At 43.2% G+C, this 27,116-nt stretch overlaps 1 protein-coding gene across 2 annotated transcripts in view; it reads left to right on the top strand.

Moving 5' to 3' along the window:
• Window positions 1-27,116, top strand: part of PTPRT (protein tyrosine phosphatase receptor type T) — a 1,175,887-nt gene that overhangs the window by 1,021,538 nt on the left and 127,233 nt on the right. For both annotated transcript variants that reach the window (XM_058287117.2, XM_071211722.1), the window contains exon 16: window positions 11,974-12,122. In XM_058287117.2, the coding sequence (XP_058143100.2) occupies window positions 11,974-12,122 (149 nt within the window). The remainder of the gene's footprint in view (window positions 1-11,973; window positions 12,123-27,116) is intronic.

Genomic DNA, 27,116 nt, shown 5'->3' with positions numbered 1-27,116 from the left:
TTGTGTCCTACTTTTAACTTTACAGAGAAAACTTCGTCTCAACATGTTTTTCTTTACTGTTTTATGAAAGGATTGTGCCATAGGATTTTATTCAAATTCCGCAAGACATCTAGAAATAGCTCTATTTAAAAGTATACCTAGGAGATTATGAAACAGCAAGCTTCAGGTTTCATTTTCTGGACAGCTGAAGTTTGGAGCCTTTAAAATAATTCAATGTACAGTGACATTTTAAAGTCAGCCCATTGATATCTACAAGAAATCATGCTGCGTTTTGATTGGGCTTCTGTTAAATGCATTGATCAGGGAGGTGAGGATTGACATCTTAACAATGTTGAGTCTTCGGCCTCTGAACACAGTATGTCTCTTCATCTGTTTGACTCCTTCCCTGATGTCTTCCATCAACCTTCTGTAGTTTTCAGCACATAGGTCCCATGCACCTTTGATTGAACTTAGGCCTGAAGGTTTCATTTTTTGTGTGCTATTATAAATGATACCTTTCAAAATTTCATATTTTCATCACAATGTTAATATATTAAAATGAAATTGATTTTGTATATGGAAAAAATGAATGTGCAATGGAACTAAAAAAAAAAAAAAAGACAAGCAAAATCTCAGTTGGGGTAGTAAAAGGGCTGTCGAATGGAAAAGGGGTCAGACTCACCAAGGCCAGGTGCTAAGCAAAGTGCCAGATACATGCTTAAGATGTTAGTTTCCACCTGTCTTCTTTTCTCATGTTCTGTGTTGCTCTAAAGGCTTGGTTGCGTTCAATGAGGGGAGGTCACTGGACATAGAATTATGTGACGGTTACATGTCAAGCCCTGGCCTCAGGCAGTCCTGGATGGGAATCCTGGCTCTGCCATATACCAGCTGTGTGATCCTGACATCTCTCTCACCCTCTGATCTTCAGTTTCCCACACTGTAACGTGGGGCCAGCACAAGACAACCCTGTGGAGTGGCCTGTGTGGAGAGGAGCCACAAACACAGCAGATCCTCCAGCTGCCATCAAGATTCGATGACTCCAGTCCTGGCAGATCCCTTGGTGACAGCCATGTGGGAAACTGAACAACCCCATACCTTAAGGTTGTCATTTAGGGCCAGAGCGCAGTGCCAGGCACCTAGGAAGTGCTCAATAAGCTTCAGCAGTTGTTGTGGTTGTTGTTGTTGTTAAGTTGCAAGGAGGAAGGTGCTAAATCAGCTTAATAATGAACCTTTTAACAATGGTTGTCTAAAAATGGAACCGGTTGAATGAGAGGGGGTGAGCCTCCCAACCCAGGAGAAGGGCCCGCCTCCTTCGTAGGATGCCACAGAGGAAGTCAGGCTTCCCTGAGCCATTGACCCCTGTGTTGAGATACTCTAATATACCCCCAGAGTGGCACCAACAAGTAGGAGCAGTTCCCAGTTCTACCCAGTTCCCTAAGACCTTTGACTCATAGGTACAAAGGTCCTGAAGCAGTAGACAGAAATGGTCTCCCTGAAAAAACAAATGCAGACCAGACTTATCTTTCCATCAGCTGCAGTTTATGATTGCACATTAAATTCAATTGCTTTCTTTAGGAGGCTGGTGTTGGGCACGTCATCTCTAACCCAGTGCCATCCATTCTAGCTTTCCCCAGGAGTGCAGACAGACCAGCCGCCTTCCTAGTGTACACTAATTAATTTATCTCATGCTTGTGATTTTACGGCGCTTAAGTGCTGGAGCATTTCTGTTTATTCTTCTCCCTGCAAAGCACCTCACGTTGCATAAAGACCATGAATCTCCATTGCAAATGCTGTCTGTCTTGGGCTGGAGAACAGCCCGCCGGCTGCCTGTTGTCTTGCTGGCACTGCCTCTTACAGCCAAAGTAACACATCCATTAATTTATCCTTAATGACATTTTGACATTCCAATCAGTTCATCAGATGTTCCTTATGCAAGACTTCTCTGGCACGGCCGGGCCGGGGTGCCAGGCCACTCATGATGCATAATGCATGAGACCAGGACACTGCTCAGTACCTCTGACAGACAGATGCATCTGCTACTCGCAGGCCACATGTTCCTAACTGCACTAGCTCTCCCGAGTGGTCCACGCCGATGCCTTCAGAGCCATTTTCTCCTGCACCTCCAACTTGCCGTGTTTGGGAGAAACTGGTCAGTTCAAGGATAGGGGACCTTCGGTCAGAAACATACGCACAGCAGGGCTATTCGGGGGACTGGGGGGTAGGGTATGTCAAACCCCCACCATACTCAGAGGGCTTAGACGCTTCAATTCCACTCGGTTCAAGTGGAAGAAGGACCTATGACAAACTAAACATCTTGAATATCGTGATTATCCTGTTAGTACTTTTAAAAAAAGGATTGTAAAGACATTCTGATAGCAGTAATGGATCTCAAAGAAGGAAAATTACCCTTAATACCTCCAGCCTAACGCATCAGGCATCCACACACAGATATTCTTTCTTGTAGCTGTGATCACAATGTAGTCACCGTTTTAGTTTCTAGGTTTTTTTTAACTTAATAGAATCCAGTTAGCATTTTTCCATGTTGTTACCTCGTTTTCATTTTTAATGGCACTCCATCATTTTAATAGCTGCATAATATTCCATCCAGGAGATACACCATAATTTACTGAAGCAGTCCCCTATTGTTAGACATTTACGAGGCTTGTAAATGATCCTTTGCTATTAAAGAGAAACAGCAGAGCAGGGTGAGGGAGCGAGTAGGGTCCTGCAGGCTGAAGAATCGAGCTTGAATACCTCCAGTTCCCTCTATCTGTTTTGTGAGTTTAGGATTAGTTCCTCTAGGCCCCTGGATTCCTTATCTATAAAACAAGAAAGTAATTCTCACCTGCAGTGTTGTTGTGAGGATTAGAGATATTTTCACAGTGTAGGCAGCTTCTAAATTTCCAAGGGTGGCATTCATGTGTATACATCAGTGGTTCTTAATCAGGGAGAGTTTTGCCCATCCTCCTTATCCAAGAGACACTTAACAATGTCTGGAGACATTTCTGATTGTCATGACTGCAGCGGGGAGAGAAGGGGCTACGAGCATCTAGTGGGTAGAGGCCAGGGATGTGGCTAAACATCTGACATGCACAGAGCAGGCCCCCACAATAAAGAATTATCCAGTGCAACATACCAATTGTGCTGAGGTTGAGAAACCCTGGTATATGAGAATACTGGATTGAAGAATAAGTGGTAGTCTTGAGTGGAACGGGGTAGGGTTGAGAATGGGATTAAGATTGGAGGTGATTGCTGGAGAAAAGACAGGTAAATCATGGACCTGCCCTGGGGGTGGGGTGACATTCCTTAGACCAATAGTTCTCAGAGGCCGGGCGACTCCTGGGAACTAGTTAGAAATGCACTGTTTCAGACCCCACTCCAGATATCCTGAATCTGTTAACTTGGTGGGGGGAGCAGCAATCTATTTTAGAGCCCCCTACAAGTGATTCCAATGCATGCTCAAGTTTGAGACCCACTGCCAGGCACCATCCCCTGGAAAGAGGCCAAATTGTAGCACATGTTTAACCACAGACCCTTTGTGAAGAAATATATTAAAGCTGTCAGGAGCAAGCCATGGGGAAGCACAAGGAGGGGACAGAGCAATAGTAAAGGCACTCATTCATTCCATTCATATCTTAAAGCTTTCATGATATGGTGCCAAGTGCTATACGAGGTGCTAGCAGAAATACAAGTAAGAGCTAATGTACATCTTGTACACTGATTACAATGGAAGCTGGTGAGTGTGGGCAGGCAAATGACTAGTATACAGAAGAGACAGTAGTGCGGCCTCCCATGGAGAGATCAGAAAAGGCTTCCAGAAGAAGTGATTCCTGGGGTAGAACTTGAAGGGTTTGTGGTCACCTGTTAAGAACATTAATTTGACAAGTTTTTACTGAGTACCTACTCATGCCCAAACTGTGCCAGGCCCTGGGGAATTGCTAGTGAGCAAGGCCAACGTGCCCCCCCCTGTGTTCAGGCCAGCAGAGAGGGCCAGGCACACTGGCCGACGACAAGCAGGAGGGGATTCCAGATGGGGCTTGAAGGTCGGGGGTGGGCTGGGGCTGAGAGGAGACAGGCTCAGGCTTGTGAGTGGGAAAGCACCCCTGGGCTCAGAGCCAAGGAGGGCTGGGGCACGTGGGTGTGGAATGGAGAAGACTCATTGCCTGGTTTGAATCCCAGCTACACCTCCTAGAGCAGGGGTTCCTAACAAGGGATCCGTGAGCTCGAATTGAAATACAAAAAACATGATTCTTGTGGGGACATGTTGATGCAGGTGTGATATATTTATTAAAAAGTACATAGTATCGGGAAACGGACTTTGGCCCAGTGGTTAGGGCGTCCGTCTACCATATGGGAGGCCCGCGGTTCAAACCCCAGGCCTCCTTGACCCGTGTGGAGCTGGCCATGCGCAGTGCTGATGCGCGCAAGGAGTGCCGTGCCATGCAAGGGTGTCCCCCGCGTGGGGGAGCCCCACGTGCAAGGAGTGCGCCCGTGAGGAGAGCCGCCCAGGGTGAAAAGAAAATGCAGCCTGCCCAGGAATGGCGCCACCCACGCTTCCCGTGCCGCTGATGACAACAGAAGTGGACAAAGAAACAAGACGCAGCAAATAGACACCAAGAACAGACAACCAGGGGAGGGGGGGAAATTAAATAAATTAATAAATCTTTAAAAAAAAAAAAAAAGTACATAGTATAGTGTGGACTTAGTAAGGGGCCCGTGATTTTTACCTGACTGGCAAAGTGGTCCACGGAACAAAAAATGTTAAGAACCCCTGTCCTAAAGCCTAGTTGGCTTGCAGCAAGTTACTGCAGTTCTCTTGTCCTTACTCATGCATCTGCAAAATGGGAACAGCATTTTATTCACCTCATAGAGCTATTAAAAGAATGAAAGGAGTTAACACACTGTGTTTGTAAAAGCCTAGCCTTGCACCTCACACATAAGTGCAAATAAACATTTAATAAATGAAATAAATTTAGGACTTACTGTTTCATGGTCACTTGGAAAGCACCAGTTCTTGGCCATGGCTCTTAGATGTCAACTCCACCCTGCAGTGAAAAGAGCATGTCCTTGGCAACTCCGTGAGATATTGGACCAGGCCTGGCACCCAAGTCTTCTAACTCCGGGTCCTCTGCTCTCACTAAGGAATCATGGTAGAGGACTCTTCTCTAATTCAGACCAGCTGAAGGGAGGGTCCCTCTTCATTAGTGGTTCATGAACTTGTCTGGAGGGTGTGTTAATCACTTGACATTTCTGATTGAGTAGGTCAGGGTGGGACCAGAGAAGCTGCATAACTTCTGTGTTCCCAAGTAAAGCCAGTGCTGCTGATCTGGGGACCACACTTGGAATCACTGGTCTACATCAGTGTGCTCTAACTTGGTGGTGCAATATAATCACCTGAAGAGTTTTGAAAAGCCCAAATGCTCAGGCTGCACCCCAGGCCAATTAAACTAGAATCTCATCAATAATCGTCCAAGCACCCGGTTGACTTGTACAGCCAAAGTTGGGAAGCCCAGCTGTAGAACAGATTAAATAATGTTTTAGAGAAAAGCCATTCTGCTTTAAAGAATTCACATTTGATAGATAATGACATGATTTATATTAGCATGGCTTTTTCTTGTACTTGAAAGACCATTACCAGAGAGCATTTATTGAGTACTTACTGTGTACCATGCATTGTGCAAAATGTTTTGTTAGCAACCTAGCATTTACTCCTCTCCTCCACTTCACAAGGGGAGTACAACCGTTGCCTCTTCTACAGACCTGAAGAGACTGACAGGCAGAGGAATGAGCAACTTGCAAGAGCTCACACAGCTGGAAGGAGGTACAGCCAGGTTTTGACGCCAGGCTGTCTGGCACCACAGCCTGTGTGTTAACTGCTATGCTGTCCTGTCTCTTGATGGAAGGGAAAGCTGTGTGTTCGCCTTTAAATCCTGCATATCTTCCCCTTATTTACTTATTGACTCTGGTGTAGTTCTGCCCAGCCTCTGCCTCAATTACAGTAATTCAGAATCAGTGGAGTTTGGACTAAATGAGGTTCCATGGACTAGAACTGCAGCCAGTCTCACTCCCAGAAGAATTCTGGGACAGGTGTCCTGAGCTGGCAGGCTGAAAGCAGCGCTTTGGGTCCTGCACTTCCAGGGATGTGCCATGTGCCTTAGCTAAGCCCTGCCTCTGTCCAGCCCTCAGTTTCTCCTTCTATAAAATGAGAAGATGGTGCCAGGCCGTGTGTAACTTTAGTCAGAGAGCGAGTCATGTCAGCCCAAAGCCATCTTGACCTCAGAGGGTCTGGTGCCAGGTTTTAATAGGAACAGGGACCAGCTATGTGTTCCTTTTGTTCTCCTCCTGTGGGCTGAGATATGGCTCTGATTCTAGGGGTTCCAAACTTTGTGGTCTCCCAGGTAAGTCTGCCCAGAGATGCCAGCAGAGGAGATGAGGAGGCCTGTGGGGAAGAGTGCAACGATCCTGATCAGTGTCTCCCTGGGAGAGTGGATGTAGCTCCTCACATCCGGAGAAAAACCCTGTGCCTCCCCAAAATTGGCTGGTGCCTCCTGTTTCATCCTCAAAAAGATTCAAAGGCTTTATAGGATCAAGATTCCTATAATCCTCATCTCCTCTTTTCCAAGTGATTTTCCAGTTCTATTTGAACTCCTGCAGTGATGGGGAGCTCATTACTTCCAAAAGCCTATACAGGGCAGAGGTCATGTCTGGCTTTTCACATCCAGGTCTTCTTCCATCTAATAGCCCTTGGTACAAAGTAGGTGCCCATTGAGTATTTGTCAAATAAACTAATGAGCAAGAAGGAAGAAACTACTGATTTTGCCTGAGAAGGAAGCAAAGTCTTCTATGAAGAGTAGAGACCATTTGAATTGGACCTTAAAAGGTGAAAAGAAGGAGGTTGCACACTACTAAAAATTAGGAAGGACAATTCAGACATTCGGCACTTCCAAAAGAGAAACAAGCAGTTCTGCTTTGCTAGAAATTTCTACCTTATATCAAGCCAACCTGGACCTGATTTTGCCCCCTGGGGCCACCCAGAGCCAAATGTCAGATGTGTGAAGAGAGGTTTCCCAAATATTCCCTCTCCATGAGAAACGTCCCTGCTTTCTTTCAGATACTCTCTCAGCAAGATTTCAGAACCCTTCACCGAGCTTCATCCCTCTCCCCTGAGCCATTCTACCTGCCACTATCCCTTATCAAGAGTGGTGCTCAGAATAAATCACAGGGCTCACAGGCCATCGGGCACATCCCCTGCCACCCAACCCTCACTCCTCTAACAAGCAAAGGTCAGAGAGACCTCAGAGCAATCTGGAAAGAAAGAATGCCAAGAGCTGCAGCCACGTCACATTGTCCCTGCCTGTCAAAAACAGTAAACTTCGGGTTGCTGTGTCTTAAAATGTTCTTCAGCTCTGGAAATATCCCTGTAGAGGAATAAACAGACTTATGCATCCTCTCTTTTCACCAGCTTTTGGTACCCCCTGCTGGTGAAATTGTGTGACCTAATTGGCAAGAATCTCAAACAAAAAGAGAAAATATTCCCAGCTCAGGAGAATCCTTGGGTCCTGAAGGCTCTGAGGAGTCCATGAATTCTGAGATCGTCACATGTGTTGTGACTATTTCATGACTCTCTTTTTTATTTTATTTCTGTGTTCTATGCTTCTGGATGTTCTTTGAAGTCTGGGGGAAAACATTTTGACTTCTATGAACTTTCCTTTAATTCTGCAAACATTCCAAGAGTTCTGTGAAGGCTAATGGAAGGGAATGGTAAGCTTGTAGACAGAAAATATTGATACAAATATTCCAAGGCAAAAACTATGTAGATTTTCTTTCTCTTCCCTTGTGCATATCTTCTTAAAAAATTTACCACTCTAATGAAAGACGTTGTTGACAGGAAGGGTGGGAGAGAGGGGTGGGGTTGGGGCATATGGGAATCCCCTATATTTTTGATGTAACATTTATGTATCTAAAGTTCCTTTAAAAATAAAAATTATTTCAAAAAGTGGTTATAATTTGCACTCAGAGTAGGACAACAATCTTTTCTACACTTCAAACTGTAGACTTTTAAATCTTAATTTGTGTAACAAATTTATTGAGCATCGGCTCTGTGCCAGACACTCCGCAAGAAATTGGAGTAGGTGCAGGAAGTAAAACACCCTTCTCCAAGGGTTCTTGCCCTCATGGGTGAGAGAATTGAACCACTGCAGTGTGACTAATGTATAGCTGACACATCGTGAGGTCTCTCCTAATCTCCTGACTGGGATCAAATCAGCCATCCTCTCTCTCAGAGCACCAGGTATTTCCCCTACTTGACATTCTGTGTTTACTTCTGTATATACACACACACACGCACACATATGTGTTTAATCCGTGCCATTGCCATTCACTAGTCATTGTGTTCCATGAGGTTTGAGGTCATGTCCTTTTTTTTTTTTCCACACCATGGCCTTCTTATATCAAGCAGAGAATGGTACATGTCGGTGCTCAATTAGTATTTGTGCAATGGATGAATCAAGCAAGAGGAGAAAGCTATAATTTTGTCTGGGGGAGGAAAGGGAAGCTTCAAAGAGAGGTGACATTTGAATTGTGCCTTGAGGGTAGACGTGGAGGTGTCCAGTGGAGAAGAATGGCATCATCACAAAGAAAATAGAGTGTTAAGGAATGGCGGTGGTCGGGGAGGGGGAGGGAGTTGGTGTTTCCTAAGTTGAGGTATATGTGGAAGAGAAGACTAGAGAAGCCTGGTGCCGTAGTCTGAGGATCTTGTATGTCCTACTTACAGGTTTGGATTTTCTCTTTAAGAAAAATAAAAGGGGGTGGCGGTGTATAAATTAAACTCTTTGGTTATGAAATTGCATATCAATTACTCTGAATTGCTAAGAGGGCTTTCAGAATTTAAATTTTGAATTCTGATGAATAGAGGTAATCCCGAAACTGGTCTTTTACTTCCTTCTACATCTCCTCTATTTCCATCCTGTAGCAGTGTTTACCTATTGCCAAAACTCCTAAATACTTAAATTAACATGTGACATCATCCCTATCAACAAGTAGTATGTCAGTACTAAGGGTGCCATATATCTGATGTTTTACAACTCAGTTTTCCCATTTTCAAGTATGTGTGTGTGTCTGTGCACGTGTGTATGTTTTGGAGAGGCTTAATGTTTCATTTTTTTAATCCAGGCATTCAAACCTACCCAAACATATCTTTTAAGTGCCGTTTTTCATAGATGTAGTGAAACCTTTTTGTATTAATATTCCTTTGGAAAGCAATGATTTATGCCTAAGACAGCCCTCTCCATATTATTTCAGCCTGAAAGGAATGAGAGTGGTTAGGAGTTGTGCCCCCAAGGAAATATCAAAGATTCTGATACATATTCATTTATAGTTTTAAAGTTAGCTCTCTTATCGGATTTCCTTTTATTTCCTGCTGGGGTAATGTGAGGAGAGCTCAGATGGGGACAAAGGATCTGCTGTATATCTTTTCAAATTTATGATTAAGAAGGTCATATATACATTTTTAAACACTTTCCTTTTTGATAATAAATGAAGAATAAAATTTCAAAATGTCAGCAGCAGCAGAATTACTCATTTTTCTTTTGTTGATTCCCCCTACCCATGCTTGGTTGCCTGCTGTTGGTGAGAAAGACGCTGGTTGGTCATTTCTTGTTGCTTTTCTGTCTGCCTGGAATAGTTTCACTAGTTGAACAGTATGCTTGTGTTAAAGTGTTAGAACCCAAAGATGCATTCCTAGTCCTGTGTGTCCTTCTTTCCCCAAGCCAGTAAAGAAACAAAAAGAATTCCCCATTTTAGGCTGCATTTGAAAAAGTATTATGTCCAAAATGAAGGAGGTATAAGCTACTCTCTTCTTGGACTGGATTCATGGAGCCAGACTCAGTCTCCACCCTTCTTCACTCTGCCCTCTGCCTCCCACTGGTGGTCTTTGGGGACTCTGAAAGAGGGGTCCCTTGTCTCTGGCTTCTGAGTGGGTTCAGCTAACGGAGAGCTGCTGCAGGAGATCAGAAGGGGAGCAGAGGAGTCAGGGATTTTTTGCCTCTGGTTTTTTCTCTGTGAGTTTGTCTAATAACCTCTGGGTCGCTCAAGAGAAAGCCACTGCTCCTGTCCCTATGACCTCCTCTACACAACACTGTCCTTTGGGTTCTGGTAACTACTTCCTTCACTTGTCCCTCAGGACCTGCAAGTGGGAAACAGCTCTGCTGCCGTGTATTCTACCATATTATACCTTAGGTTCTCCTATAGGCTTCTTATTTTGTCAATAGTCCTTTTATAAATAAATCCTCCTCAACTTATCCTCATCTGAGTGTGCCATCTATCATTCATCTGTACACTTGACATATAGATCATGAGACCCTTGGTTCAAGGAAGATACTATCAAACCTAGAATTAGTCCTGATGATCTCCTCCAAAATGCATCTGATAAATCTGGTCTCATCATTTTCTTGAATATGTTTTCTGACAGGGAGGTCATTGCCTCTTGAAACTATTCCATGATCAAATAAATTTTGGAAATTTTGGAAAATTATTCCCTACAGTGCCTTGGATTTAATCTCTCTGAGATATCTGCTCTTTCCATGTTGCCATAGGAGAGACCAAGATTGAATTTGAAACAGTCCTTTGAGGAATGGAGAAAGAGATCTAAAGGAATTTACTCTCAAAGCATTTAATGCATAGCCCATATATTTTCATATAATATATTGATATTTATATTTAGTTGAATAAATATTGAGAAAACTCAGAGGAACTATGTTGGCTTTTTAGAAATATTTGGAAAACAGTCATATGCAAGAAGTATTAGTTATGTTTTCACATCTCTGATGATAGATCTAAGACCAATCAGTTAGAATTTAAGGGAAGTAGATTTCAAATCCATACAAAGAAGAACCCTCTAACCAACCAGATCCCCGGTGAGGTGTTAAGTTTCCATCACTTGATACAATCCAGAGGGAGATGGGACTTCACAGGTGGGACTATTGGAGAGAGTAGTCAGACATAGGACTGTAGGTGATCAGGTGGCAATGAAATGAAAATGAAAATAGCAGCTGCCAGGTGTTGAATACTCAGCCACTGTGCTCTGTGTGTTTCATACATTATCTCATTTAATCCATACAACCCCATGACATTGGTGCATTATTTGCCATTGTATACAGATGAAGAATTTAGGATTTAAAGCAGCTAAGGAAATTCCCCAGGGTCACACAGCTGGTAGGAGATGGAGACAGAATATGAATTCACTTCTGCCTGATGCCAAAGCCGATGGTTTTAACTTCCAGTGGTCAGTGTCAGAATCAAAGGTCCAGTTTCAGTCCTACTTCAACAAACCTGTGTACTTCTGCGTGTTTCATTAACTCTTCAGATGATCTCATTTACACCAGAATTTGAGAGCAATTGCTATATCCTATTATAAATGTCCATCTGGTTTTGAGGTTCATTTATCCAAATGGGAATAGCTATGCATCAAATTCAGGTTTAATCTTTCTCCTTTAGAAATACAAGACAAACTGACCTCCACCTTCACCCATCACCAACCACCAGCTCTGACTTCAATCTACCGTTGTTTGGTGGGTTCATTTTATGAGGTCAGTTGCTGAGAAAAGGCAATCTCCATTTTCAGTCTCACTCAGAGCCATGGAAAAAGAAAGACGAATCTGGCCTCTTCTTCCCTTTCGAAGAAGAGTGAGGGAAGCATCATGCAAGTCTCATTGATTTCCTGCTTTAAGCTCAAGTATAGACCACTCCCACTGTTGCGGATGAGGCAGGATGGGTCTTATGTTTCTGAGTAAATGGAAACCATTAATGGTTTCAGGAGGACTTTTATTTATTCCACCTTGACATTGGAGGGCTCACCTTGACTCTGTTTCTGAAAAATGAGCCAGGTTTGGAAGGTGAGGATGAAGGATGGGGAAGGAGAGCAATCTTATCTTCCCAATGCTTTAATGCAACTGACACCATCTGACTGTGATTTCTCCCCTTGCACATGTCCCAAAGGAAGCTGGCCAAGAAGCAGAAGGAGACACAGAGCGGAGCCCAGAGAGAGATGGGACCTGTGGCCTCAGCTGATAAACCTACCACCAAGCTCAGCACCAGCCGCAATGATGAAGGTTTCTCCTCTAGTTCTCAGGACATGAATGGATTCAGTAAGTTGTGTGTGTGTGTGTGCATGTGTGTGTGCATGGTGGAACACCTCTGGTCCAGCTGCCTCAAGCTTGGCTCTGTTTCCTCTTCTGCAGATCCTTCACAGTATAGGGAACAGGCTTGAGATGCTTCTCTGGATTGGTCCAGGATGAAGGCCACTGGCAAAGATATGGGGACAGGTCTCTGGACATAAATAGAAACAAGTTAATAATAACAATAATAATAATAAAGAAGTAGAAGGAGTAAAAGGAGAAAAAATATGCAATAATGAATTGCGTGCCTTACAGTCTTCAAAACTGTTTCACACAAACTCAAGGGTAGGTGAGTCATAGATTATTACCATCTCCATTTTGAGTGCTTAGGAAGGGACTTTTCGAAAGTCCCATGGCTGATGAGTGACATTTCCAGATCTGGAAACCATGACTCTCAAACCTTGGCTAGTTGTAAGCCACAGCCAGTACTTCGAGTGGAATTTAGTCAAGGGTGCCCAAGTCCTCGTGTATAACTAATACAGGATCCCAACCTAGTATAAATGGCTAATATTTCAGGGTTAATCCTCCTCCAAAGTTGAACCCCAAAAAGGGTAATATCTAAAGATAGGCCAGATTCCCCAACCTCTGCTCCAACTATTGGGGAATGCAGGAGATCTCAAAGAATATGAGCACAGACAAACTTCCTTTACAAACTGTGAATTGCATGTGTAAAAACCACAGCATGTAAAAATCACTTTAGATTGATCAATTTAGATGGATGTGGGTCTATGAGAAGAAAGGAAACCAGTATTCACAGACCACTCTCTGTGTTGCAGGCACCACCTCTCATTTCATCTTCCCCACAACCCTATGAGGTGTTTCAAATCATCGGTCCCAGGTACCAAAAAGGAATCCAAGGCTCAGCGAGTTTGCCTGACTTCCTAGAGCCACGTGACTGGTTCCTGGTGGATCCAGGATCTGCGAGTAGCTCAGGCCCATCAATCCTAATCTCAAGGCCCCATAGAACCCATATGGGGGTTTGCAAAATTACATTTAGCTGGGTCTCACCCCTCACCCACTGAATCACAATCTCCTGTGGGATAAGGGGTGGGCAGGGACTCAGGAATGTGGGTTTTTAAGATCCACTTGGGGGTTTGTATGGACACTCTAGTTATGAGGCTGAACTTTGAGGAAGGCAACAGCTGTTTTAAAATATTGCTGTGGGAGTGGGTGTGACTCAAGCAGTTGAGTGCCTGCTTCCCAAATGGAAGTGTTCCCGGATTTCATTTAGGTTCTTTAACTGTGCTGGAGAAATTAATTTCAAGAGCACGTCGAGTGAGTTAGGCCAGTAATTTATTCAGGTAGGGAGGGAAGAGAAATGGGAGAAGATAACAGATCAGGGGTCCTAGGAAGATAGGAAGGGGGTAAAAAGGGATAAAGAGGACTGATTTACAAGCTAAAATTCTCCATTATGGGATCTAAATGCCCAGGTTTACTTGCATGGCCATGTGGCAGAGGAAAAATGGCAAGAGCGGCACACAGAGGGCAGGAACAGGTCTAGAGGCAAGAAAGTGGGGTGAGAGAGCACTCCGGCCTCGTAGTTTGCTTTATAAACTATTAATTACTCCACCTCTTTGCTAATGGCAGGGGAAGGGTTCTAGCTGTTTGGATTGATCAAACCACCCATCAATCCCCCAGTGAGGACCCAATGATAAAGTCCCTGGGGAATATCTGGGGCTTTTCCTTGCTCCCAGAAGAAGTCTTTGTTCTGGATTGCAGAATCTTGGGGGTGGGGAGGTCTTCTAGCAGCCATCTTGGGGGTTACTGATGTCTACTCAGCCAGGTTCCAGATCTGTCTATTAATTCCCTATCTTACTAGCCTGCTTCAGAAGATCCTAGGTTCAGTTCCTAGTGCCTCCTAAAAACAAACCAAAAAACCCCAGCAAGCAAACAAACGAAAAAAACCAACTCAAGGTTGCTGATGTGGCTCAGTGGTTGAGCACTGGCTTCCCATATATAAGGTCCCGGGTTCAAACCCTGACTCCAGTACCTCAAAAAAAAAAAAAAATTTTGCTCTGCTGCCTCAGAGAAGAGCAATTAGATGTAAAGCCACAGAAAAGTTAAAAGAAGGGTAAAATGAATACCCATAAGCCCTTTACCTGGATGTACTGATTATTAACGTTTTGCAACATTTGCACTTTTGTATGCTATCTCTGTATATATATATACACACACACACATATATTTTACTTTTTTTTTCAGAACACTATAAAGTCAGTTGCAGACATTATGACCCTCCACTTCCAGAGACTCTGGCATGTATTTCCTAAGAACTAGAACAATTGTTCTATATAACCACAATAAAATGATCTCACCCAAGAAATGTAACCTTGTTTCAATGATATCTAATATACCAAATTTCCTTGGTGACCCCAAAATGTTCTTTTTTTTTTTTTAATCCATATCCAGTGTCGGTGCTTGCATTGCATTTGGACATGCAGCTTAATCTCCTTTTGACTAGAAGAGCCCTCCACCTTTATTTTGTCTTTCAGAATGCTGACATTTTCATCATGATTACACTCAGCTTAAACATTTTGACAATAATACTACATAGAAGATGTTGTTTACTTTCCTCTGCATCCTTTCAATAGACATATAATAACACTTTGTCCATTACTAGTGATACTAAGTTTGAGCACTTCTTAAGGTTGGGTAATGGCTTTTAAAGTCAAAGTTTAAAGACAAATACTTATTTTTACGAGCAGAATTTTAGCTTTGTTTTTTTCTCAGGAAGCCGAACATGTTTGCAATCTACCTACCAGGGAAGCCAGTTGTTTTTGCATTCTCAACCCTGGTGACTAATTGGGATTCATATATTCTGTAGGGACCAAGACAAGGAGATATCACCATAGACCGGGAAAGACAGAAAAGGGACTGGCGAAGAAATAGGCTTGGTTTCTCCTTAGAGAAAGAAAGGAGATTCCAAAGACCTCCCATCCTGAGCTTGATGAGCCACTGGCTGCACTACTTTCTCCCCAACTCTGCTTCTTTTGGCCCAGGGGCAGGTCTCTGGTGGAAAATGCTGGCTAAGTGGTATCCCATCCATCCAAAATCTTTCCTATCTTGTGCACACCTATTTCCATTTGTAAAAATGCCACAGGGAAGACTAAATACCATAAAGTGATGGCTAGAAATGTGTGGCAATTGGCATGACCAGGAAATTGTAGGTAATTAGGCCTCAAGCTTTCGAGCTCAAGAGAAAAACTTGGTAACACCGATTTCTTACGTTTCAAAGGAAAGCATCATCCCCCTATTTTCTCCATGGCCAAACTTAGAATCTGAAATGAAAATGCCCAAAACAGGTAGATTAGCCAGCCAGGGAGGAAGATGAAGTATAGTCAATAAAATCTGATTAGATGTTATAAAGGCCAAAGACAATCTTTCCAAATGATTGATATGTGTGAGTTGTGTTGTATTTTTACACACACACATATGCACATGGACATACACAGGGGCATATATGTCTATGTGTATATATATTCATTTTACTGATAATGCTTTTAAAAAAGGGAGAAATCAACATGTCAACTGACTTGCTCACTCAATTACTAAGAAATTTTGCATTTGTTTGAATCAATGGATATTTTAGGACTCTATCTGTACATCTGGTGTCCTCAGAGTGCAGCCACAAACATGCTCTGGGAATTCTTTTGAATGCCCTAGAACTCATCAGAGACCTTTTAAAATGCCCTGTGGAGCCACTGGGATGAGATTTGAGGGGAAAGAAAATGTAGGTAATGCTTACACTGGAGATGTAGAAATTGCTTCTGAAATCACCCTGATGTATGTAAAATTGAATCTATTTTCATGGCATTAGGGAAGTGAGTGTCTGGCTTCTTCATCAGCATCGCTAGAAGGCACTGAGATTATGTGCAAATGTTGGGGAAGGAGTGAAGGAGGTAAGGCACAAGAATAGTTGTCTCACATCGGAAAAGATTACAGAAGAGTGCACCCCGAGCAATTATTTCATTATTGAACACAGTGGACCTTAGCCTAATTCAAATTCCGCCTCTCCCTGTGTAGGTCTTTTTTCCCCCTAGGGTTTTCTATTCCAAGCAATTCTGCAACAGCCATTCAAGCAAGCCTCCCAACATTGAATAGGGACAATGACCTCCGGGCTTAGGGTGATGGGGATTTGTCAGGTATAGACTGCTGCGTTGCAGTGCTTTGGCATTCTTGAAAAAGGAGTGCATGTCACACTTCAAGGGCAAACAATATGCACTGTTTTCAGTTCGAAGGAATGCAAGCTTTTATTAAGTAATCTGAGTTTGATCTTTCTGCCCTGTGTATTCGATTGCTATTTTTTCCTGAGATCTTTTGCTCACTGGGATCGTTTTCTGGGTCTTTCTTCTGTTGTTTTCTTTTTATGTACATGCTTAAATTGTCTTCTTTATCTCTTTTGTTCATAGTGTCATCTTCTCCTTGTTGCTTTCAGTTCAAACCAAAACACTCCAAAACTAATCCCTGTTGAATTCATACTAGATGGGGGCTCAGTTTTCTACCCTTTCCATAATGGTATCCAACACTTGCCCACCAAATATTGTCAGCTAACTGTCTTCATTTCTCTGCTTTCATTCTATTGCACTGTTCTGTGTCTGGTAGGTGAAGACAATCCATCTCTAAAGTCATTAAAAGCTGGGCGAGGAAGCTCTCTTCTAAATAAAGAAGCAGGTATGGTCAAGCCCTTGGAGGTAGGATTTAGGGACCATTTTCTTAGCACTTAGTACATGCCTGACCCTGTACTGAGTTCTGGGGCACAGTTTGAAGAGGGGAGTTGTAAATGGGGCCTCATCTCATAAGTAATAAATATCTCTGCTTGTAAGTTTTTCATGGTGTACCAAGTTCTTTTGCAAAGTGCTTGAGTAATAGAAGCTTATTCCTGTACCATGAGATAGGTAGTAGGTTTATTATTACCCCATTATATAGATGAGAACACTAAGGCTTAGAGAGACTCTATGCTCCAAATCACACAGATATTCGCAGAGTCACATGAAGATATGTTTCTCCCAATGTCAGTTATGGTCTGTCCACCTGCTTCTGCAAAGAAATTGGGAGAATGTCCAATGAGAGCCCCTACAATTAATCAGTAGGAAGAGAAATAAACATGATCAGGAAAGCATAAATGAAGACACAAAGGTCAAGACCACAGGAAATGTAATCTAAGTATCAGTTTGGTAACTTTCATTGAATTCCAATTGGGCTCTGAGCTTTCCAGTAGTAAAAAACCCAAGAGGGAGTTAACTTTTATTGGGACCTTTTATATGCTAGATCTTGTGCTTTATATAAATTCTATTCTTAAGCCTTCCAGGAACTCTATAGTTTAGATATTATTTCCATTTCATAAATGAGGAAACTGAGTTTCAGAGAGCTTAGGTGAATAAGTGAATAAGCTTAAGTGAATAATCTCAGAGTCACTGAGGGCGGAAATGGTAGAGGTAGAATTGGAAGCCAAAAAGGCATATCTGACTCCAGAATCAGCTTTTCCTCTCCTGTACTGGAGTGAGGCCACTGACTACTGGGAGAGAGGGAGAGCTCCCCTCTCCTCCTGATTGGTCAACCAACTCTCCTACCACTACCATGAGCGCAGAAGCTGCTCACAGCTGTTTCTTGCAGAGGCAGGGGCGGGGAGGGGGAGCGGTTACTAGGCACTGGCAAGAAGGAAGCCCATCAGAGTCCAGCAAGGTGCCATGCTCTATGATAAACATGATGTCTAGCATTTGGTCCATCCTCACAGTAATACTGTATAACTGATATTTTATTATCAACACCTTTTCACAGTTGAGTGCTCTGAAGACTTAAAATAGCTTCTGGAAGCCACATGACAGATAGTGAGACTTGGACTCCAAACTAGATCTTCTACTTTCGAAGCCAAGTGCCTTTTTCTCTCCTCTATCCTAAAGGAGATCAAGGTGAAATAGCCCTTCCCAGCTGGAGGACAGCATTTCCCCCTGGTTCCTCTGCTGGCTTTTCATTTCAGAGCCAGAAGCTCCTGCTGCAGCAAGTCAGCTGTCCAGTGGATTCTGTCACAGACAGGTTCTGTGGGAACCATCCCACCAGGAGCATCTTAGGAAGTGGGACTGTACACCAAACGGTTCCATCCACAGGCAATCCTGAGCTGTACCAAGTCCTGGGTAGATAATGAAGACAGATTAGCAAGGCGTGGCCTGTCCACAAAGAGCTCGCAGCTGGGCAGGGGAGACAAGTAGTCCAACAAAGAGTATCTTTGCACAGCACATCAAGTGCTGCGGTAGCAACCTGAATGAAGATGCTTTTCTACCTCCTAGTGTGAGCAAATCATGCCAGGAGAAGTACAGCACGCAGTAACCTCAGGAGCCATTTGCCTCTCCTAAGGAGTGTGGGCTCTAAAACCAGATGTCCTTCCTGCCCTTCACCCCTCAGACTTGAATGGGTATAAAGGTGTTCCTTTGTAGGCAGGTCAGGGAATGCCCAAGATACCCACCAGGGATGGTTTAGCAGAGACAAAGCAGGCAAAATTTTAGTCTGATTAGTGTAGGAACATTTTTTGTGACTAAAGAAATTCAAACAGGGAAGACATAACTTTTTAAATGTGGTGAGGGCAGCTGGGGTTATGTTAAACTCCCTGGGAAGCTTTCTTAACCCTTTTAGATCATGGTGAGCCAGTTAGAGAAATGGTCTCTGGGAAAACTGGTCTGACCATGGCCTTCTCTAGGGATTCGATAGACTGGATGGCATGTGATGTTAAGAGCGAACATGACACCTTTTCTTTGTTCAGAACCTTCTCTGGGGCAGTCATTTTGCTAGATGCTCTTCGTATATTCTCTAATCCTCAAAATAGTGTAGCCAGGTAAGAATTATCATCCTGAGGAAACTAATGCTCAATGAGGTTAGGTACATTCCTGCTGTCATATCTTTAAAGTACCCAAACTTGATGTGTTCTTCAGCTTAAAACCCTTCAGCAGCTCCTTATTGCCCACAAGGTAAAGGTTAAACCCTAAGCATGGTTTCCTAGGCCCTCTACAATCTGACCATTGGCAACCTCTCTGGCTCATCAGAAACTCAACTGGTATTTGTTTAAATGCATGAGTGAATGAAGGAAGTGACACAGCTGGGGTTTAAACTAAAATCTGATTCCAAGCCCCACACTTGGTTCCAACTCTTCTAGTGATAAATTCTGTCTTCCATTAAGTTAAAATCTGTTCCCTGAAGCTCCCATCCATCCATCCCTTTTCTTGCACACATGTTATTGGTCAGCCACCATGTGCTGGCCCTAGTTTGCCCCCTGTTGTCACATAGGGTAATTGAATCAGTCCTTCGCTTCCTGCACTGCCCTCCCCACCCCACCCCCCAGCTCTTTAAAGGTGTTTCCACCTGTGTGTCCTTACCTCAGGCTAAGCAGCCCCCACATCAGCCATCAGCCCTCCTCGGGATAGCTTTTTGTTTTCCAATTTGCTCCAAATCCTGTCTGTCTCCAGTTGGTCCTTGTCTATGGAGTGTGTGGTTTCCAAGAGCTTGGCCCTCTACATTGGGCTGAATCACTGGAAACTCAGCAGAGCTGCCGTCATCCCCACTCTGGGTTCCAAACCCAGGTTCAGAGTACTCTGGGGCTCACACTTGAATTAATCTCCACATGTCCATCAAATGTCTGACTAATAAGAGGTTGTTGCTTACAACTAGGGTTGCCTTATTCAGTCCAGGTAAAGATGACTTTTTAAACCCATGTGAAAGGCTTTACATTCTGTGTTGTTTTCCAAGCCTACTGAGATGTGTTTTCTTTTGGTTCTGGTTGTTTCAACCAAGTCTTCCCAGCTTGGGACCTCCAATTGTAATAACTATTAGATTATTAATAGTCATAATACTATTTGTCATCTCTTTAGCACTAATGACATGCCAATATCCATGCCAAGTGCTTTATATGCATTATCTTATCTCATTGGCATGTTGCAAGGATTTAATAAATGATTATCCCTGATGATTTACAGGTGTGGAAACTAAGGTTCAAGAAAAGTAAGGAACTTGCCTAAGGCTTCATAGCTTTAAATGGCAACACTAGAACTTAAATCCAAGTCTGTCTGATACCCCTAAGCCCACAGCCAGGACCAGTTCACTATACCCATAGTCCACTATACTGTTATCACTCTCATTTTATAGAAAAGGGAACCAAAATCCACAGACATTAAGTCATTTACTCAAAGCAGTGGTTCTTAAAGCGTGGTTTCCAGAAGAGCAGTATCAGCATCACCTGACAGTTTGTTAGAAGCAAATTCTCAGGCTCCTCTCAAGACCTTTGAATTAAAAACTCTGGAGGTGGCACCCAGCAATCAGTGTTTTTAACCAGCTCTACAGGTGTTCCAGATTCACATTTCAGTTTGAGAATCACTGACACCAGGTAAGACCCAGGACTGTCAGACTCCAAATCCCTGGTCTCCCATGTGCTAAATTGTCTCTGATAATAGTGGGGTTATAGACACTGGAGAGAAAGGGAAGAGCATTGCCACTCAGAGGTACTGGACTTTGAGGCTCCAAAAGCACAACTATAGCTCTACGGGTCACCAGACCCAGGGGTCTTCTCTGAACAGTCACTGGGACTTTCCTTTTGCCTGAACAGTGACAACCTAAGAGTCAGGATAGAAGAAATGAGTGGAAATTTACAAGGAAAAGCAATGATGAGTCACACAGTGAAACCAAGAGCTCAATAGAACATTGTGAACAGGAATTAAAAATGCATGAAATTCTGTTTGCAGGGACAATTATATTTTCTGGTTTCACCAAGATTAAATTGAATCTAGGAGAAGAATTGAATGTTACAAGCTTGCCACCTCCAGTCTTATTGAATATTTTACAGGGATTATTGAATATTTTGCAGTCATCCACTTGACTGGAAGATTAAAGGACACAGTTATGAAGTTCATGGCAACCCAAAGTTATAGAATTGTTTACTCCTTGGAAGTGCAATATGGATATTTAAATGGTCTTGAGGAAGTAAACAAATTCTCCATCACAAACACTAAAGAGTTAAATCAAGACAAGTCTCACAGAATGATATTGGAGTCAAAAAGGGACATACTAGGTTCCAAAAACTAAAGATTACCTTATATGTCATCTTATCCAGCTCTTTCATCTTGTAGATGAAGAGCTGAGTCTCAGAGGGATCCCTCAAGGTCACCATTGAGTCCCCAACACTACCTGGTCTAGAATTGGGACTCTGACCACTCTAGTCCTTACCTTATGATCTTATTCAGAGGAAGAAAGTATGGTCAATAATGGTTTGTCTTCTTATATTTTCTGTAGACCCTCAATCCAATTTCTGCATAAGTAGAATCTTCTTAAATTGAATTATACCTTTCATCTCCTGGTTATGGGAGTAACTTAGGTGTTTCACTGAATATTCATTGAGTGTTTTCTATATACCAAGCATTATAGGCATTGTAAAGATAAATAAGACATGGTCTCTGCCTTCAAGGATATTACTGCCCTCCAAAAGGAGACTTGTAAGTGGATTAGTTTCAATAAATGTGATAAGTGATAGAGGAAAGGTATGTATAGTATCCCAGGGACACTGACTGCAGACTCAGCAAGTGATTAATTCTGGCTGAGTTAGAGAAAAAAATATGTAGGGCAATGGCTTTTGATTTGAAGGAGATGCAAGAGGAAGATTGTCTCAGGCAGAAATGACAAAGGCTTGGAGGTATAATAGGCATGGTGGGTTCATAAAAGAGGGTGTCTAGAAATACATTGAAAGCAAATGGCCGGACATGGGGCTGGAACCATAGTGGAACCTGCCTGGGAAAGGCTTTATATCTGTGGCCAACTTAAATTTACTTTCCAAGAAAAGTAATGTATTTGGAACTAGCCTCATACACCATTTTACCAGCTACAAAACCTTGTCTGTTATCATGAGCTAGCCCAACCAGTTCTTTCTCAATAGCCTTTCAAAGAGACCTTGTAAAACTACAAAGCTAAAGTCGCTTTTGACAATTTATGCTAGACTACTACATCTTGAGAAAAAAGTAAAATTGTTTTCTACACCTCACAGGTGGTCCTGAATTACAATAGGGCACTTAGAAAGTGCTTGTTAAAGTAATCAGGGATAAAGAAGTGATGTTGAAAATATAAATATATAGTTGCTAGGTAGCAGAATAAACTGAATTTTTTTTCCTTTTTTTTTAATTGACTTTGTAATAATATTACATTAAAAATATATATGTGAGGTCCCATTCAACCCACCCCCCCACCCCACCTCTCTCCCCCCCAGCAACACTCGTTCCCATCATCATGACACATCCATTGCATTTGGTAAGTACATCTTTGGGCACCTCTGCACCTCATAGTCAATGGTCTACATCATGGCCCATACTCTCCCCCATTCCATCCAGTGGGCCCTGTGAGGATTTACAATGTCCGGTGATTGCCTCTGAAGCACCATCCAGGGCAGCTCCATGTCCCAAAGACGCCTCCACCTCTCATCTCTTCCTGCCTTTCCCCATACCCATCAGCCACCATGTCTACTTTTCCCAATCCAATGCCACCTCTTCTATGTGGACATTGGATTGGTTGTGTTCATTGCACCTCTATGTCAAGAGGAGGCTCAGATTCCACATGGATGCTGGATGCAATCCTCGCACTTTCAGTTGTAATCACTTTAGGCTCCATGGTGTGGTGGTTGTCCTTCTTCAACTCCATCTTAGCTGAGTGTGGTAAGTCCAATAGATCAGATTGTAGGTGCTGGAGTCTGTTGAGGCTCAGGACCTGGCTATCACATTGTCAGTCCAGAGATTCAAATCCCCTAAATATATCTTAAACCCCAACATTAACTGCACCTCCAGCACATTAGCATGAAAGTCTTATGAAGGGAGATCCCATCTGAGTCCAGATTCATCACACATAAACACCATTTCCAAAGAGGGGCCATCTGACCTGGTAGTTAACCCCATCGGCCATGACCATAACTCCCATGGGTCTCTTTAGCCCTCAAAGGAACCAATATCTGGGGGTTGTATCTGCTTTATCTGTCTCTCTGACTCTGCTCAGTTGTGCATGAGGGCAATCCTTCTGCCAGCCTCCAGACTCTTTTTTAGAAACTTGTAGCCGTATAAACTCATTTCTCCTTTCCATTTCCCCCTTACTTTAGGTCAAACAGCATTTTAAAGTCATGTTATTTTATGTAGACAGGGATATTCTGCTGATCCGCATTGAACCTTCCGTATAAGGTCATTTTCCAGTTGCATCATCAGTTGGTTAAACTGAATTTAGAGGCCATTTTTTTCCTTCAGCTCAGAGCTATAGCCTTGATAAATTGAAAACAGGTAATAACTCTATTAATAGATAATATTTTGTGAGTAATTACTGGACAAAGCAATTTACATGATGATTTCATTTTATTTTCTCAATAACTCTATAAGGCAGGTTAAGGAAACTGAGTCTCAGAGAACTTAAGTAACTTGCTCTAAGTCACACAACTACCAAAATCCTGTGTTTGTGTGATTGACCTATCAGCTGTCCCTCCTTGAAACACTTTTCTTTGCTTGGCTTAGCTTCCACTCTCTATCCTTCCCAGCCATTTCTTCCCAAATTTCTTTCTTGGTTTGTCCTCTTGTTCTTAATCTCTAACCGTTAAAGTGCCCCAGGCTTAATCCTCAAAACTCTTCTCTTTTATACTTATACTCACTCGAGGTGGGTAGTGATGAAGTTGAATGGGGCAATGAACACAAGAAGAAGCCAGATTTGGAGCTGAAAAGCAGGAGTTTAGATTTATATCCAGACAAGTTAGGTTTGAGATGCCGCTGAGTTATTGAAGAGATTGGAATAGGTAGTGGGATCTGTAGTCCTGGAGCTTAGTCATGGAGTCTAGTTTGGAGATAAAACTGTTTGCTGCTTTGTGTATTCATGGTGATTGAAGACTTCACCATGCATGAGGAAACTGAGGCCCACAGAGATGAAAAACTTTGCCTAAGTTTACTCCACAAATTAATGGAAGAGAACCAGAACTTCAAATCCAGACTTACATATAGGGCTATTAATGGAAAAGCAGTCAAAACTGAGGGCACAGTGTTAAAATGGAGGATTCTGAATGGAACTATGTTAATAAAGTCCAAATGCTGAACTTCTGGTCATCCACCTGGATCCTGGAACGGAATTCAGAGTGTGTGAAGGAGTTGATAGATTAGGTGGTCCCAAAGATTGTCTTCTCAGTCTGGCTTATGATAGGACCTCAATATTCAAAGTAGAATCAAATGACTAGAGCATGAAATCTGATTTTGTATATTAGTGTATGGGGGTAGAACTATCTTTATACCTTGGAAAGTCAGTGAAGGATCCATAGGGTTGACTCCAATGCAAAGGTTGAAGAGACCATGTAAAGTTCTCAGGTGGAAGATTGCCCTATTATCTACAGAGGTGGGCAGCAAGTATAAGACTGGAGGTAGAGATTTGGAGAGGGGAAATTTTTCAAAATTGGTATTTGAAGAAATGGAAGAAAACGAAGAGGGCCAAGGACAGGCAAAGTCCCTTTGTCCCCTGCATTGCCATCTCCATCATTCTCTGACTGACCTCCTACATCTTTTTCAAGGGAGGTGCCATATTTAGTCACTCAGCACTGGCTGACTGAGGGCGCACGGTGGACAGCGGGCGGTGTCAAGGGCGGACACACAGCGGCGCGAAGAATGCTGTGGAGACGGAGAGTGGTGGCAACGCGTCTGCTTTATTGAGGAAGACAAGCGTTTATATAGGCTAGGGCGCTGGTGGTAGCAAGGCTAAGCCAAATAAGGCAATGTATGTGAGGGGAGGCTGCTAATTGGCTGGGGGACGGTTGGGGGTGAGGTATGAGGGTAAGGGGCGACGTGTGGGGTGCGGATTGGCTTAAGCTGAAGGTGACCTCCGATTGGTTGTTGGAGGCTGTTGCTAGGTAAAGGGGCAGAGGTGAGGTTATCATTCTGGCGGGGGGTATACGGGGGCTGGGGCAGAAGATAAGGGGAAGTTGTGGGTTGGGTTCTGGTGAGGCGCCGGAGAGGCAGGCTGATTACCCTAGGGCGGCCCCTATGGAGACCGGATGCTGGGTGGAGATAGAGGAGGCAGCTGTTACGGGCAAGAGTAGCAGGGGGGCGACAATCTACCCGCGCCAAGCACTCACCCAGCAGGAGACGAGGCCTCATCTCAACGTGCTGGGCCTGCCCAACAATGGTAGCATGCTTGTTACCTCAGCTGACCTTTGGTGGGATGCTCTAATTGAACTAAGAGAACTGGCCAGCCCACCAAGCATAAAATCTATCTCAAACCTATATCCACCTCCAAAGTGGACAAAGACCCCCCAACCAAATGTCCAGGTGCTGGTGACACAAAGAAGAAAAAGGCCATCTCTACCCTCAAAAATCCCATGATGTGTTAGGAAGCACAGGCGCAATTATACAGCGTGATACATCTAATAGAATTATGTGCAGATGTTGCTGGAAAAGGGATATCAGATAAGGAGAGGCTGTCCCATTCAAATGACTTACTCCTCACTTTGCCAACTATGTGAGATGACTTTCTAATTAGATGGAGATTTGAAATGAAAATAAAATTTCAATTCCTTGGCATTAAAACAGGAAGAGAAGTGTAGACTGACCAGCAAGAATTCATTCAACAGAAATAACAATATTGACTAATCTTGACATGTTCCTCTCCCTTATCCAATACAACGCCAAGTTTAAATTATTCTACATCTTCTTTATATCTCTAAACCATCCACTTTTCTCTGCATCCACCACCCCAGTTCTTGTCCATGCCCCATCATCTCTCACCTCTCACCCTGAAATAATCCTCATTATCCATTCTTGACATTCTCTGATCCATTTTCTTCAAAACAACAGGGGAATCTATTCAAGGTCAATCTAACCAGGACACCTTATCCCTCCACTGATTAAAACAATTCTATGGCTTCTGATTGCTCTTAAGCTAAACACCAGAGTCACCTGGTGACTTTACAGAAAGGTGTTGCCATGTCCACCTCTCCCAGTCTCTCATATCTCACTGCCCCTTGCTCTGTGAGTTCCAGCGACATTACCATCTTCTGTCAGTGCTTCATCTTTTCCATGTTCCCTCTACCACTGGACCTTTGTCCATGCCATTGCTCTATTTAGAGCAGGGATGGACAAACTATGGTCTATAGGTCAAATCCAGCTCACTACCTGTCTTTGTAAATAAAGTTTTCTTGGGACACAGTCATGCTTAGTTGCTTCCATATTGTGTATGGTTGATTTTGTGCTACGAAAGCAGAGTTGGGTAGTTGTGAGAGAGACCACCTGGCCCACAAAGGCTAAACTATTTACTCTCTGGCCCTTTACAAAAATGTGTGCCAACTCCTCATCTAGAGCACTGGCCGTCCTCACATGTTTCCCTTAATTAACTCCTTCAGATCTTGACTCACACATCACTTCCTTATATGGCCCTTCTCTCCCCAGCCAGACTGGATTCCCGTTTAGGGGTTTTCTTGGAATTCCATTCCTCTTTTTCTCAGCACTGACCTCAGTTTGCAAATGTGATTGTTTAGGGTTTGACCCCTCTCTTAGATGGCAAACTCCAAGAGGGGAGGGCCAGTTTTGTTTTGCCAACTATAGTATCCCCTAGAATATAACCCAGTGTATGGTACAGAATAGATACCCAAAAACTTACTGAATTGAATGGGTATATAAAGAGATGAATAGATGGATAGAAATAAGGCATAGCAATCCTGTATACTCAGTCAGAGTTAAAATGAATATTTGGGAAGCCTGTTATAGCTGACCCATGTCCTATTTGTCCTATCCTGTTTGTCTGTTTTCAGCATCCGGCAAGGAATCAAAGGATGTTGCTTTGCCATTCATAGGATGTCCAGGCCTTAGCATGTCTTTCAACTCTCCCAGTCTGCCAACTCTGAAGAAAATTTGACAAGTTCCTTTTTATAGTTCCTGAAACTGGGAGCTGCTCTGCAAAACAACATCATGTAGTCAACCATTGGCTGATCTGGGA

This window comes from Dasypus novemcinctus, chromosome 24 (genome assembly GCF_030445035.2).
Source record: "Dasypus novemcinctus isolate mDasNov1 chromosome 24, mDasNov1.1.hap2, whole genome shotgun sequence".
Classification (NCBI taxonomy): Eukaryota; Metazoa; Chordata; class Mammalia; order Cingulata; family Dasypodidae; genus Dasypus; species Dasypus novemcinctus.
This window is presented reverse-complemented; position numbering and strand designations above follow the sequence as displayed.